The sequence below is a fragment of the Momordica charantia genome (genome assembly GCF_013281855.1).
Source record: "Momordica charantia cultivar OHB3-1 chromosome 2 unlocalized genomic scaffold, Mcharantia_2.0 BLBB01000002.1, whole genome shotgun sequence".
In the NCBI taxonomy this organism is placed as follows: domain Eukaryota; kingdom Viridiplantae; phylum Streptophyta; class Magnoliopsida; order Cucurbitales; family Cucurbitaceae; genus Momordica; species Momordica charantia.
The window spans coordinates 9,835,388-9,849,865 of NW_028275160.1; the positions used below are offsets into that span (position 1 = coordinate 9,835,388).

A 14,478-nucleotide genomic window follows, 5' to 3' on the forward strand; every position below is an offset into this window, starting at 1 on the left:
AATATTAGATATTTAATTGTTTAGTATGGAAATTCGAATGTACATAATTACATAATATACAATAAGAGGGTCAATAGGAAAGAGAATGCACACAAAAAGAAAAAATTTGAAATGCCAGTCCGGTTTGTGCTATCATGGACCGCGATTAGCCCCGTTCCATATATTTTTTTTTTGGGTCTTCCCTCCCCTCTTAGTTCTGTTTATTGTCAATCAAATCTCATCATTTAATAGATCTGAAATCTATGAAATCTTGAGTTTTTTTTAATTAAATATGCATTTATTCTTGATTTTTTTTTGGATTCGATTGTTAATTCTCTCTTAGATTCAAATTAAAAAGAAATGGTAAGAGTTGAGGGGGGAGATTGATGGATAATTTTACTTTAAAAAAATAAGGATATTTTAAAAAATATCACAAATTAGAATAAAAGGAGGGGTCATGAGCCTCAATTTCCCCTTAAAATTCATAGATTTGTTAGATATGTTTTAAAATTAAAAAATCTATCAAGAACAAGGCATTAACTTTTTCAGAGAAGAAAAAAACAAGGCATTAAAATTTCCATCAATTCAACGTGCACACAGAAAAAACCGAAAGAAAAGAAACCGACCCCCATGCTTAGTTTCCAAAGACGAAAGCAGATTGGGAATACAATTCAAAGCATTCGACGTTTTTGTTAAGACGTTCGAAATTTCTCTGATTTCATTCTTCTGCTGCGGGATCGTTCTCCATGGTGCGCTCTTTCGAAGCCAGTCCCGATCTTCTTCCCTAAGTTTTTTTTTTCCCGATCTTTTCTTATTCTTGCATTTTTCACGATTTTTGCGACCTCGAGGCCATTTTGTTGTTCATAATCTTTGTAATTTGTTGCATTCTCCGCTAGAATTAGGTCAATTGTACAAGTTTTTGATATTTGAAACTTGGGTACTATTTGATTTTGGTAGGAAATGAACGGAGGGACTGCTTCTCTGGCCAAATTGCTTCGTTCTTTTGTTGAAATTGGATTTTTTTTTTTTTATTTGTTATGTCTTGTTTACTTTTTGGTTGGATTTTGTAATCGTCTTTGTAGGCAAGCTTATACAGAGGTGTTTCTAGGAAAGAAAAACCTAAAGGACGTCATGGGTTAACCCCCCAAAAGAAGCAGGAGATTAGGGAAGCTTTTGAGTTGTTTGATACTGATGGCTCTGGTACTCAAATTGTTCATTGGTTTTTGCTTGTTAATGGGGTTTTATGTGTGTATGTATCTTGTATTCAGTTATTAGTTTGTATTACTTTTGATTAGGAACTATTGATGCGAAGGAACTTAACGTCGCAATGAGGTATGAATATCTTACAATGGATGACAGAAAACGAACTAAAAGATTGTAAATTTAAACTTCAACAACTGATTATTTTTAATTTGTTTTTTTGTGGCAGGGCTCTTGGTTTTGAGATGACTGAAGAGGTAACTCCATGCCTTAGACCTATAAAAGTTGCAAAATTTTTGGCACTTGTGCATAATTTTTCATTTCAATGGACAAACGTGCGACATCCAAGCATGCATGACTCCCACATTAGAATAAGTTTATCAGAGATCATTAGTATATTCATCTTGTAGCACCCTCGTTGTTTCTTAACATATTGGACTGATCTCCTTTTATTTCACAATGAGATCAATGTAGCTATCTCATTTTTCCCCATTATTGAGAATGCATAGTAAGGTTGTAAAGGTGGTGCCATCTCCTTTAGAATGCATTGCCTCTTTACTTTAACCTTCAACCTTGACTTTCTTATTTTCTGCAACTGCACCTCATCTTGAAAGGGCAGATTTTTCCTTTGTAAAAGGCGATTTTTAATAAAATATTTAGATGGAGTTACTAATATGGACGATTTCTTAGTTTCCTTTTATGCTTTTTTAGAATTATGTTTGCTGTTTATTTTAGGCATCCTTCATATGATGCTCTTAGTTGGAAGATACGATTTAACAAATTTACAATTAAATGCAGCAACTTGTTTGAATGTCAATAATCTAATTACTTTTGATTTGACTTAAATATCTGCTTACTTTGACAGTAGTATTGCTGATTGACATTACATTTATTTGCTGTTGTTTCATTCCAGCAAATTAGACAAATGATTGCAGATGTGGACAAGGATGGGAGTGGTGCCATTGATTACGATGAATTTGAATACATGATGACAGCGAAAATTGGAGAGAGAGACACTAAGGAGGAACTTATGAAAGCATTTCGCATTATTGACCAAGATAACAATGTGAGATCTTGATCTCTTAGATGATATGGATCCAGGTGGTTATGTTTTCTAAAAGAAGGAGAAATTTATTGTTTTTCCTTTTAATGCAAATGCTGTTACTGAGAACTGTAAAACATAGTTGAACTGAAATATACTTGTGAAATGGAATTTCTCAAAATCCAATTTTACTTAAAATTTTCTGATAGAATTTTGGGGAAGCTAATTTTCTACACAAAAATTTTCCTATCTTTTTTAACTCAAACATTTTGTGATTATATTTAAAATTGGCATTATATTTTCATACTCTTTTCCATGAATTTAGGGGAAGATATCTGCCACTGACATCAAGCGTATAGCAAAGGACTTGGGTGAGGTCTTCACTGACAGAGACATTCAAGAGATGATTGATGAAGCAGACCGAGATCGTGAGTCACCCTTACTCTATTTTTTATGCAGTTTTCCTTTTGTAAGGTTATACTGTCGTACAGATTAATGTTTTTCTTTTCTTTCCATGTTTTTCCCAAATAAGTTTGTTGGGTGGTATTATCTTGTGGATGTTCAATTTGGTGAAAGTGTCCTGTCTTGACACTCCATTTTTTTAACCCGTCTATAAATATTTAATACCATACCCTGCGTATAAAACTCCTCTTTTCTCATTTTGATTTGGCGTTGCAACAAATGCTGTATGGGGTGGCATATATATTTTTTTAATATATAAATAATATCAGTGAGTGTATAAGGTCGCATTCATGTAGTTGAAGTTTAGAAATCATTGAAATTATTAATTTCTAAGAAGTTATATTGTGAAGTTGGTGTTAGTTCTAATGTTTATAATGCAACAATGCACCAAAAATTTGAATCTTCGCAGGGGATCACTTGTGGCCCAGGTTTAAGAAGTGGGCTAGATTACATATGATTTTAGATAATGAGTAAAAGAGGGATTTGGCGGTTGTTTGACCTTGCAAACTGTGACTTATGAAGAGCTAACTGAGAGCTCGGGTATACAATGGTTTGGACTATTTCTGGAATGAGTGGAGTAGTCGTCCATATCATTAAATGGATGTAAATAAAATCTTATAAATAAGGTCTTCTATAAGCAGCCATGTTTATTCTATGTTCAGGGAGGAAAAGTTTAAATAGATATTTTATAAGAGTTCAAATGAAAGATATGGGAGGAAGATATTGCTGTTTGGAGTTTTGTGTTAAGAATAAATTTGACATACTCTGAGGAAGGGGAGTTCCAACAGTTGTTGTAGTTACTTAATGGGAATTTCTTCGAATCCAAGGGAAGATAAATGTTGTGGTGTTTACATTCTGGAAGGTTTTCATTTAGGTCTTTGTTTTTCTATTAACCAACATGAGAAGTGGTTTAAAGACAATTTTTGGCTTTTACGATATTGAGGGGAGTTAAATTCTTTATATGGATGATGTGTTTTGACGGATTAAACACAACAAAGAATTTAGAGAATATGTTCTGAAAGGTGAGTCTTTGGAATTGGTGTTTACTTTCTGGATGCCACCAAATCGTTTCAAAGTTTCCCTAGGTCTTTAGTAAAGCGACTAAAGATTCAAGGGAAAGGCAAAGATTTTGGGGTCAATACTATAAAGGCTTACTGCTTGGAGAATTTAGATGGAAAGAAACTACTAAAATTTCAATGGAAAGGAATGAAATGGGGAAGACGTCTTTTAGTTGGCTAAGTTTCATTGCTCTTCATGGTGTTCCCTTTCCTTTCTTTTTTTTTCATGGATTTTTCGTGACTAGTGAGTTTACAATAAGGGGTGGCTTTCTTTGTAAATATAATTATATAGTATATTTTTGAGATTTTTGAGTTTTATTATAACTTTTTACTACGATGAAGAGCATGTTTCATTTTTTAAATTTGTCATTTACTGTTATTCTTTTTCTTTTAAACGCTTAAAATAGGCCACTAGGAGTAAATTTTGGAATTTCATTTGTATTTTTAAAGTTATGGCACGAAGCTTGTATGTAGCCTCGAGAGTTTTCAAGAATACTTCATTTTAATGACAAGAATTTGATTCTTTTATCTTTTTGAGTGTCAGGTAAGGCTCACCTAAATCTTCAGGAGTCCTGAAACATTGCATAAAATCCTCATTTTGAGTCAGCGACCGTCTTCAACGGTTATTCCTTTTTAAATTGGGAAACCCTATTTTGAATCAACTACTTTTAAAACCTCGTGCTGGAATTCCAAACAGAAATCTATGATTCTTGAAGCTCTTGTTATTCCCATTCCTTTTGTTGATTAAAGTTCCTTTTGTAACTTACTGGCTTTACCTCTAGTAGTTGTAGTATTTAATTTTGGACCAGAAAAGTTTAGATGCAAATTGAGCCTCTTAATGTTGATATTGGATTAACCTGGCTTCTTTTTTCCATACTGCAATGCAGTTTAGTTTATATACTTGGATACACATCTCGTCGATTCCCTATTTTGTACCTCATGCTTAGTAAATTCTGCAGTGTCGATTGCAGCTATGTTTGTTGGTTTAGTAACATGATCCCAATTATATTCTCATTTTTTTGAACTCCGAGATATGTTGTTGGTTATATGCTCATCAGGAAGAAAAGCGGTTAACGTGGATTTGTTAATTGCAGATGATGGTGAAGTGAATGTTGACGAGTTCATTAGAATGATGAAGAGAACGACATACGGATTATAGAGAGCAGATTATTATCAGACCGTGTATCATCCACATGAGGTATGATTAGGATAAGTACAGATGTAAGAATAAGAGTCATTTACAAAATATTGTGGTCAGGATGATGAATGACTTAGTATACCTTGTTTTGTATTTAAAGTTTCTCTGAGTGTTATTTGGAGTTCATTTGAATATATTTCGCCTCTTTTGAATTTTGTGTAATGCTTGTGATTGACATATTTTGAATTTTGTGTAATGCTGTGATTTCGAATAGTGAGTGGAATAAAGCTATTTTATTGAAAAAGTCCGTGTACAAAAAGATGGCCATTAGCCTGCCAACAGAACTAACTACCTACTAGAAGAGGTGTGTATGAGTGAGGATGGTAAAAAAAACCGGTGGGCGATTTGATCAGGGATGGGGTCAAACTTGGGGTTGGGTATGGGGAGGTCTCCCAGCCCCGTTCCCGACCCGTTTAATATTTTATTAATTTTTATGTAATAATATTAATATATATTAATTTTAATAAATACTTTTTATATATTTATAAAAAAAGCCAAAATCTAATATCCATTTAGCCACTTCTTTCTTTAGTTTTAACTCCTATAAAAATAAGAAATATATATATTTATCGGGATGGGTTCTCGGGGATCGGGGATGGGGACCATATAGGAGATGTACGACTGTGGTCTCTACCTTACCATCATGTTGGGGTTGCTCAAAATATGTTGAATACAAGCCATTCTTTCTTCATTCAATCCATTGTCTGTCGATACGCTTGTGTCGCAACGATATATCTCTATCGAGTGAGGGAAGTTAGGTATTGGTCTAGAAAGAGAGAACTAGAGGAATTATAAATCAAGGTCACATGGTTACACTATAAATTTTCACCTCACTCGATGATAATTTCTAGTCTTATCGTAGTATGAAAACCTTCCATGCTATCTCCACTAATTTTGTGTCATGTGTCATTTGCATCCTTATACAAATAAGGATAAAATACACTTTTAGTCCATGAATTGAAGTCAAACTTTCGTTAGTGGCACTAACTAGGTGGCATTTCCTTTTTAATGTTTCGCATTTCTATCTCTCCCTCCCCTCCACCACTTCTCCTTGTGTGGCCGGTTATTGTGTTCTCCAATTTGGCAACTGAGAACACAAATCAATGTACCCAATATTCGAACTAAAAACACCAGAAGAGTCTTCCATCACTCTTCTTCCTCACCAAATCGCCATTTTTAAATCAGGTACCAATGTGTCACTGATGCTCGTCAACATTTCGTTAGTGATAGTGATAGGAAGTGCGACTCCAAGGATCCTGTTTTCTAGAGGTTAGAGATTAAATTGTCACTTTTTGAAACTTGTGGATCAAATACCAAATAGAAATTTATGCTCAAATTTTGGGACTAAATATATATTTTACCCTGCAAATAAAGTATATAAATAAGGTGGACTCCACCGGATCTTAAGGGATAAAAATCCTCACCAAAAATATTCTCTCTCCCTCTTACATTATCTTCTCTCTTCCCTAATATTATTTGTACTTTCAATAGGACCTTTTATTCTTTTTTTTTTCTTTTTTTTTCCCTTCCATTTCTTCTATCTTCTTTTTTTCTTCATTTGAATGTTTTTACAACTCCACTTTATTGGGTATTTTCTTTTTATTTGTAAGTTTATTTCAAATAATTAAATAATTATTTTTCTTATCTACTAATATTAAAATTTGACTATCCCACCTATAAAAGTTGAATTCAAATGAATTTTGATACAAGATGAACATGTTCTCTCCCTAGATCACACTAGCAATAGAGGCGATTGATCGAGGTAAAGGCATGCAAGCTCGTCAAGCAATTAAGAGGCCGTTTGATAACCATTTCTGTTTATTGTTTTTGGTTTTCTGCTTTTAGAATACAAAAACCATATACATTTAATAACTTATTTTATTTTTTGTTTTTGAAAAACTGAAAATCAAGCCTATGTTTGATAACCATTTTTTATTTTCTGTTTTTAAAAAGTTAGAAAATTGAAAATATATGTGAGAGACAAAAAAATCTATGTAAAATATTAGAGATGACAACAATGTGTGGGTAGGAGTCAGGGTGCCCTCTTCCATGAAACTTTTAATTCTCGTCTCCAACCCGTTCTCTAATTTTGGGAATCAAGGTTCAGGTTCAAGAATCCTCATTTGGGAGCGAGAATCTTCACGAGAAAAATTATTGGCTTAATAATCAATTTTTCATATTTTATAATTTAAAAAATAAAGATATATAATTTATATTATTTTACTCAAAAATTATTATTTACACTAAATACTTAGATTAATATTTATTCATAATTTAATAAAATAATTAATAAAATATATATTAATTATTTAAAAAATAGAACGGGAGACGAGAAATGGTGGGAAATTCATTATCTGTTCTTAAAGCGGTTACTCGACCCTACAAGATTTTTTGTCGTCTCTAGCATAGAGACATGAAAATAAAAGTTTAAAGAGAGAAAAAAGAATTTTGAAAGAAAAATTTCAGACACTCTGAATTTTAGAGAGTTAGATAAAAGTTAGAAAAATAAATTAGTGAGAGAAAAGTAAGTCAAAAATAGAAAATTAAAGTTGAGAGCAAAATACAGGTTAAAGAAATAAAATAAAATTAGAAAGAGAGAAAAATTATAGTAACAACAAAATTTGGACAATGAAAAGTTCAAAATATATTTGTTTACGGAAAGTAAATAAATAAAAAGCAAAAGAAAAGTTATAAGGGAAAGAAAATTGAATGAGAAAGCGTTTAGATATAGAAAAATTGAAGATATATTTCTTAGAGAAAAAATGAACTATAAAAAAAGTTATAAAATGTGAAATTTAAGAAAGAAACGTTTAGAAAAAATATTAACAGAAAAAAAGAAAGTGATATGTTAGAACAAAAAATATATATACAAATGAAAATTTTAGAGACGAGAAATTTAGGTAGAAAAATATTTTAGAGCGAACAACAAATTATTAGATAGAAATTTGTCAAAGAAGAAAAAAGTTAAGCATTGGAAGAAAAAATAGAATTTGAAAAACAAAAACTTGTATTTTAAAACTACTTTTTTTTTTAATTTACCATTTTGTTTTCTATTTTTTCTATTTTTAGTTTTTAAAAACAGTCTTGTTGGATAACCCATTCAATTTTATATTTTTTTTTGTTTTTTACCTAGATTTCTCCCTCTATCAAATTTATCTTTCTCTTTCTAAAATTTTGTATCAGAGACTTTCTAAAAATATTTCTCTCTTCAAAATTTTCATTTTTATATATTTATATCCTTTATTTTTTTTTCTAACATATCACTCCCTTTTGTCTCTCTCAAAAAATTTAATATTTTTCCGAACATTTTTCATTTTCAAATTTCACATTTTATAGGTTTGCTTCTCTTTCTAGCCTATTTTTTCTCATAAATATATCTTCACTTTTCCCATTCAATTTTCTTTCACTTATAATTTTTATTTTTTATTATTTACTTTAGGTAACAAATATATTTTAAACTTTTTTTTGTCCAAATTTTGTTCAAACTATAATTTTTCTCTCTTTCTAATTTTTTTTTTTCATTATTTAACATGTCTTTTGTTCTCAATTTTATTCTTTCTAGAATTTTCTATTTTTGACTTTCACTTTTCTCTCACTATTTTTTTCCCTAACTTTTCTCCGGCTCTCTAAATTTCTCTTTTAAACATTTTTTTTATCTCCCTAAACTTTTATTTTCATGTCTCTATATTAGAGACGACAAAAATTCTCGTAGGATAAGTCCCAAGAACAGACAATGCATTTCCCACATGTCCTGTCTCCGATTCCATTTTTTAAATAACTAATATATATTTTATTAACTGTGTTTACTAAATTGTGAATAAATATTAAATATTTTCTAAACTAATTATTTATACTAAATAATAATTTTTGAGTAAAATAATATAAATTATATATATTTATTACTTTGTATTTTTAAATTCTGAAAATAATTCAAATTAATTATTAAACCAATAATTTTTCTGATCATCGTCTACAGATGAGGATTCAGAACCTGACCTCGATTCCTGAAATCGGAGCACGTGCGTTGGAAATGAGAATTAAAAATTTCGTGGAAGAACGACATCCTGACTCCTACCCCACATAATTGCCATCTCTATTTTACATAGATTTTTCTATCTCTAACATATATATATTTTCAATTTTCTTAATTTTTTAAAAACATAAAACCAAAAATAGTTATCAAAACATACATTTGGTTTTTAGTTTTTCAAAAACAAAAAACAAAAACAGTTATCAAACATGTCGTTTTTGTTTTTTAAAAGCAGAGAACTAAAAACAGAAAATAGAAAAACCAAAAACTAAAAATAGAAATGATTATGAGATGAGCCCTAAAGATTTCAAAAAACGATTTTAAAAAACAGAAAACAAAAAAATGAATTGGTTATGAAACAAGTTTGTTTTTAAAAAAACTTAAAAATAAAAAACTGAAAAATGAAATAGTTATCAAACTGACTCTGACTAGTTTGGATAATTGAGAGTACTCCATACCCAAATCATACTAGTATTGTAATTAATTTAATTTCATTTTAATTTCTTGCTTTGCACAAATTATGAACTATGGAGTTTAGCATTTACGTGGATGAAATAATGTGTCTCAATTGAAAGGTAAAAGGCCTAAAGCAAAAGGCATTACATACATGCATATAGTTAAAAATGTTAGAAACGAAATTATCATACTAAGTTCACTTTTAAGTAAAGTTAAGGGAGCAACTGGAATTTCACTTTAAGTAAAGTCAAGAAACAACATGGATTGAGACTTGTCCGAGTTAGACCACCCAGTTAGGATGAGATCACTCGACTAGACCTAAACTTAAGTAGAGTCACATCACTCACTCGAGAGCTGATCGAATATAGTTGAGTTGATCCATTCGAACCAACTTAAAGAGTCTCCCTCTATAAATAAGAGGATAGGTTTGAGACGTGAGTTACGTTATACGACTTAACATTAGATGTGTTGGGATTAACATTATACTAATGTACAAATCTATTGTGGGCAGGTGTCGGTTGGAGCCTCGATCCAAATGTTGCATCAAAAGAAAAATATGAAACTTTTTAAGTTGTTAGTTCTTAATTTGGAAAAAATTTGGATGTGAACAACACAATTGTGAAATGAAGCTTGAGTATGGTGGAAGGAACAAAAAGTTTTTGAAAGAATTTGGTTAAAAAAAAAAAGGTTTAAAAGAATTCCTCTATATATTTGTACCGAAGGAATATGAAGAATAAGTTTTACAAAGTTTAAGGTCCTTTCATAACCTTTCATAACCATTTCTATTTTTGGTTTTTGTGCTTCTGGTTTTTGGTTTTTTATTTTCTATTTTTAAAAAATAAAAACCATATATATTTGATAACTATTTTATGTTTTTTTTTAATTTTCAAAAATATAAATCAAACATGTTTGGTAACCATTTTTTATTTCTTCCATCCTAGCGATATTCTCGAGAAAATTATCAGTTTTATAATTGTTTTTAATTATTTTTAGAATTTAAAAAATAAAAAAGTGTAATAAATATGTATTAATTATTTAAAAAATGGAATTGAGAATGAGGTCAGGACATGCATTTCCTAATTTTGGGGGCCCGACTCTACGAAAATTTTTGTCATCCTTAATGTAGAGACGTGAAAATAAAGTTTAGAGAGATGTAAATAAAGTTTTGGAAGATAAATGTTAGAGATATAAATAAAAAGATTTAGAAAAACAATTAATGAAAGAAAAGTAAAGAAATTAAGAAATTTTAAAGAAAAAAATAAAGTTGAGAGGAAAAGATAGGTTAAAAGAAAAGATATTGGAAAGAAAGAGAAAATAAATAAATACAGAGATAAATAAAAGTTAGAGTGAAAAAAAATATATAACTTTCAAAGGAAACAATAGATTAGGAAGGGAAAAAAAAGTTAAAAAAAAATTTAGAGAGAAAAAAGTCCGAGAAAATATTAATTTTTTAGTTAGAAAAATGAAACTGATCTATTAAAAAAATAGTTAATAAAAATACAAAGAGATGAAAATTTTGGATATAGAGACAAATAATAATAAATATTCAAAATATAAGAATTTTAGAGAGAGAAAAATAAATTTTGTAGATAAAAATTTAGAAAGAAATAAAATTTAGAGTCATAAAGAAATTTTTTAGAGATAAATATGAGAAAGAAAAAAAAAGTTGGAGATTAGAAGAAAAAAATCAGATTTTGAAAAATTGAATTTACCGTAGAATTTTAAAATGGTTTTTGAAAAACAAAAAACAGTAAATTGAATAGGTTATCCAACCCTGTTTTTCGAAAATTAAAAACCAAAATAATTATGCTAAATTTGAAAGATGTATTTACTTTTTAAGAAACATTTGTAAAATAGTGTAGTAAGAATACTTAATTATACAGCATTTCAACTTTAATAAATTATATTTAATTAAAGGTTGGTTTTGTCAATTTTCTTTTAAAGATTAAATTATTAGCTTGGCTCCGAAAATTTAAGAGCGTGTCTAATAATTAATAAGTCATTGAAGCTTAAAAGTGTTTAGTAGGTCTCCAAAATTTTAGTTTTATGTTCTAATAGATCATTAAATTTTAAAAAAATGTTTGATTTTGATGCATAAATTTGACCTATAAAAATTAACAAAATTGCATAAATCTTTTAGAATAAACGAATTCAATGAAATCTGTGCAAAATAAAAAGATTACACATGTGGTGCTAGACACACACTTCGATATTTAAGTTAAAATTAGGGTCTTATGTAAAGTGTAACAAAAGGTAGAGTTTTGTAGCGTAGGTTGGTTATGAAGTTTCTCTCTTTATTTATGGACGGAAGAAATAGAGTTGATAGAAAACCTAGACACAATAGGATATCCTTTCCTTTCGAATTCCTTAGATTAAGGATAATTTGAATTTCGTAGATCTCGAGATCTTTTTCCTTGACGAGTCCTTGTTGAGGTAAGATGAGTTCAACTGTAGACTAATCGGTTGGCTTGCTACTCTCGTATAGGAAAAAGCTTCTCTTTGATAGCGGTCATAGGGTAAGGATCTGATCGTATCTCGAGACTGAAACCTGTGCGGGGGTAGGGGCGGGCGGATGTAGCCAAGTGGATCAAGGCAGTGGATTGTGAATCCACCACACGCGGGTTCAATCCCCGTTGTTCGCCCATCAATAAAAAAATAAATGGACCATTTGTTACGGAGACACAAGACAAACCTAGAAAGCATTTTTTCTGCTAATCATCTCGAGGCTTTCAAACAAAGGCATCCAAGCAATTGGTATCCCATTGAAACATAGAAACCATAGATTCGCGTCGCCTACTTGCTTCAAGCACAAATGGAATGGCTGACCAAGTGTAGTTGGCCAAGTTAACCAACCAACCAAAGATGACTTTTCAGCCTAGTCGAATTGAGCAAGCTAACTAGTCGAGGCTGGTTGGCCGCCTCATTGCTCAGTTGAGACGACCAAGGCTAGTCGGCTATTAATAAGGCTTGGTCGAGCCGACCGAGGCTCGTCAGCTACAAGGTCAGGTTTAGTCAACCAAGGCTGGTCGGCTGTAAGGACGAGCTGACCAGCCAATATAGGGCTGGTCGGCTTTGTGGTCAGCTTGGCCATGGTTTGGTCGAGTCGACCGGCCAGTCCACTAGTTGGCCTCAATCCCTGGATATTGGGTCGAGTCCAGTTTTTCGGTGTCAACTTTCTGAGTTCTTGGACGCCCGCTTGACGTATGAGTTTGGTTTGTCAGATTTTAGTATTGCTTTATTTTACCCATAACATCGAACAAAATTTTGAACTTTCAATAAATAGGCAAGATTTTAAATGTCGATATCGATGGAAATATCGAGGTCTTAATTTCATATAAATGTTGATGAAAATATCGATGAAATAATGATGGATATTTTAGGAAAGGTTATAAAAATAAAAAATTTGTAAAAATTATTTAAATTAAAAAATAAGCAATTAACCCATAGACATACCGAATTAACATGGGTGTCTCTCTTTAGTTCACCAATTTTGGGTCGGATGCTGGTTTGAGCGTTTTTGGACTCTGATACCAGATTACTATGGTTTCATCTCAAAATCAATTGGTAATGGAGAGAAATAATTAACTCAGGTCTATTATAAACCATTGTTAGGTCTTATATCTTTTTAAGGTGAATTCTTAACGCAAAATACTTATATATTTATTTATTTATAAAGTCAATATCAATTAGTAAGGTTGTTGATTGGATTTTGACATCAGAACCCTCCCTCTATTCTATATTATTGTAAGTTATTATTATTATTATTATTTTTCTTTTTTTTAGGAATATATTATTGTAAGTTATTTATACTTATATTAAAAAAAATAAAAACTCAGAAAAAATTTAAATCTTAATTAAATTAAAATAGTATAAGAGCACAATTAATGTGCGTGTACTTTTGTAGGTTAATTGTACATGATTTTCTAATTTTCACAATTTTAATTAACTTTTGAATAGTTTAAAGATACTGCTTTTCTCCAACGGCTTACTTTAATGTTTGAACACTTTTTAAAAAGCAATAGTTAGAATATAAGTTTCAATTTAATTAGAGATGATGGAACCAAAAAAAAAAAAAAAAAAGTGACGTATATTATATTCTGATTCTTGAACTTTCATGACTGCTATTAGGGAGTTTTTAACCCTTTTGTTTTTGGTTCATGAATTTTGCCTAACAACAGAGACAATTTTGATACATGTCATTAATTATCTAATAAAGTGTTTAATTAAAATATATATATATATATATATATATATATATATATTTAAGGTTAGATTATGAGTTTGGTTCCAAATTCGTAAACTTGTCTTTTCAATCTCTATACTTTAAAATGTTCTAAAACGTTCTTAGACGCTTTTAAGGCTGTTTATTTTATCCTTATATTTTAAAAAATTTGTAATATGTGATCTTTCAATTTTAGTTTAATATAATTTCATTTACTATATTTATTAAAATTTGAAGCACCAAAATACCTAAACATTGTAATTCTTAAATAACATATAGTCATTGTACCACATAAATATCAAACTAATTAAGTAACGATAGACACCTACTATACAAATAAAATAGAAAGTTCAAAAATCTATTAGAAATATTTTTAAGTATAAGGATCCAAATAAACAAAAAAATTTAAAAGTTTAGGGACCAATTAAAGACATATGTATTAAATAGACACAACCTTAATAAATTCATTGACAAAACTTATAATCTAACAAAAATAAAGCATCTTTTGATAACAACTTTTATTTTTCTTGAAAATTAATCTGATAAAATACTATTTTCACTTATGTATTTCTTTGTTCGGCATCTGCTTTTCAAAAATATTTTCAAAATCTAAACCAGATATTTTGAAAAGTAAAAAAAAGTAGTCTTCAAACCGTAGTTTTTGTTTATGAAATATAGCTTAGAGTTTAAACATGGTTTTAAGAAGGGTAAAAACATACCAAAAAAATTATGACCAAACAAATACGATTAAGACAAAATAGAAAATAAAAAACGAAATAGTTATCCAACTGGATCTAATATATGGTACCTTGTCTCCCTCTCAACGCCCTT

General features: G+C 30.0%; 1 protein-coding gene across 1 annotated transcript; it reads left to right on the top strand.

The window, feature by feature from the left end:
- The first annotated feature begins 533 nt into the window (after window positions 1-533).
- On the top strand, window positions 534-5,101 carry CEN2 (centrin2). Its single transcript, XM_022293848.2, has 7 exons — window positions 534-728; window positions 1,062-1,179; window positions 1,275-1,311; window positions 1,409-1,436; window positions 2,093-2,245; window positions 2,547-2,649; window positions 4,836-5,101. Exons 1-7 carry the CDS (start codon window positions 726-728, stop codon window positions 4,898-4,900), a joined length of 507 nt encoding a protein of 168 aa, XP_022149540.1. The 5' UTR covers window positions 534-725; the 3' UTR covers window positions 4,901-5,101.
- Window positions 5,102-14,478: the final 9,377 nt, after the last annotated feature.

What these genes read in the sequence shown, in the direction of transcription:
- CEN2 (XM_022293848.2), top strand. An exon ending in GTTTGATACTGATGGCTCTG is followed by an intron (nt 1,180 to 1,274) that starts GTACTCAAATTG and finishes ACTTTTGATTAG; the next exon opens with GAACTATTGATGCGAAGGAA. An exon ending in GAACTTAACGTCGCAATGAG is followed by an intron (nt 1,312 to 1,408) that starts GTATGAATATCT and finishes TTTTTGTGGCAG; the next exon opens with GGCTCTTGGTTTTGAGATGA.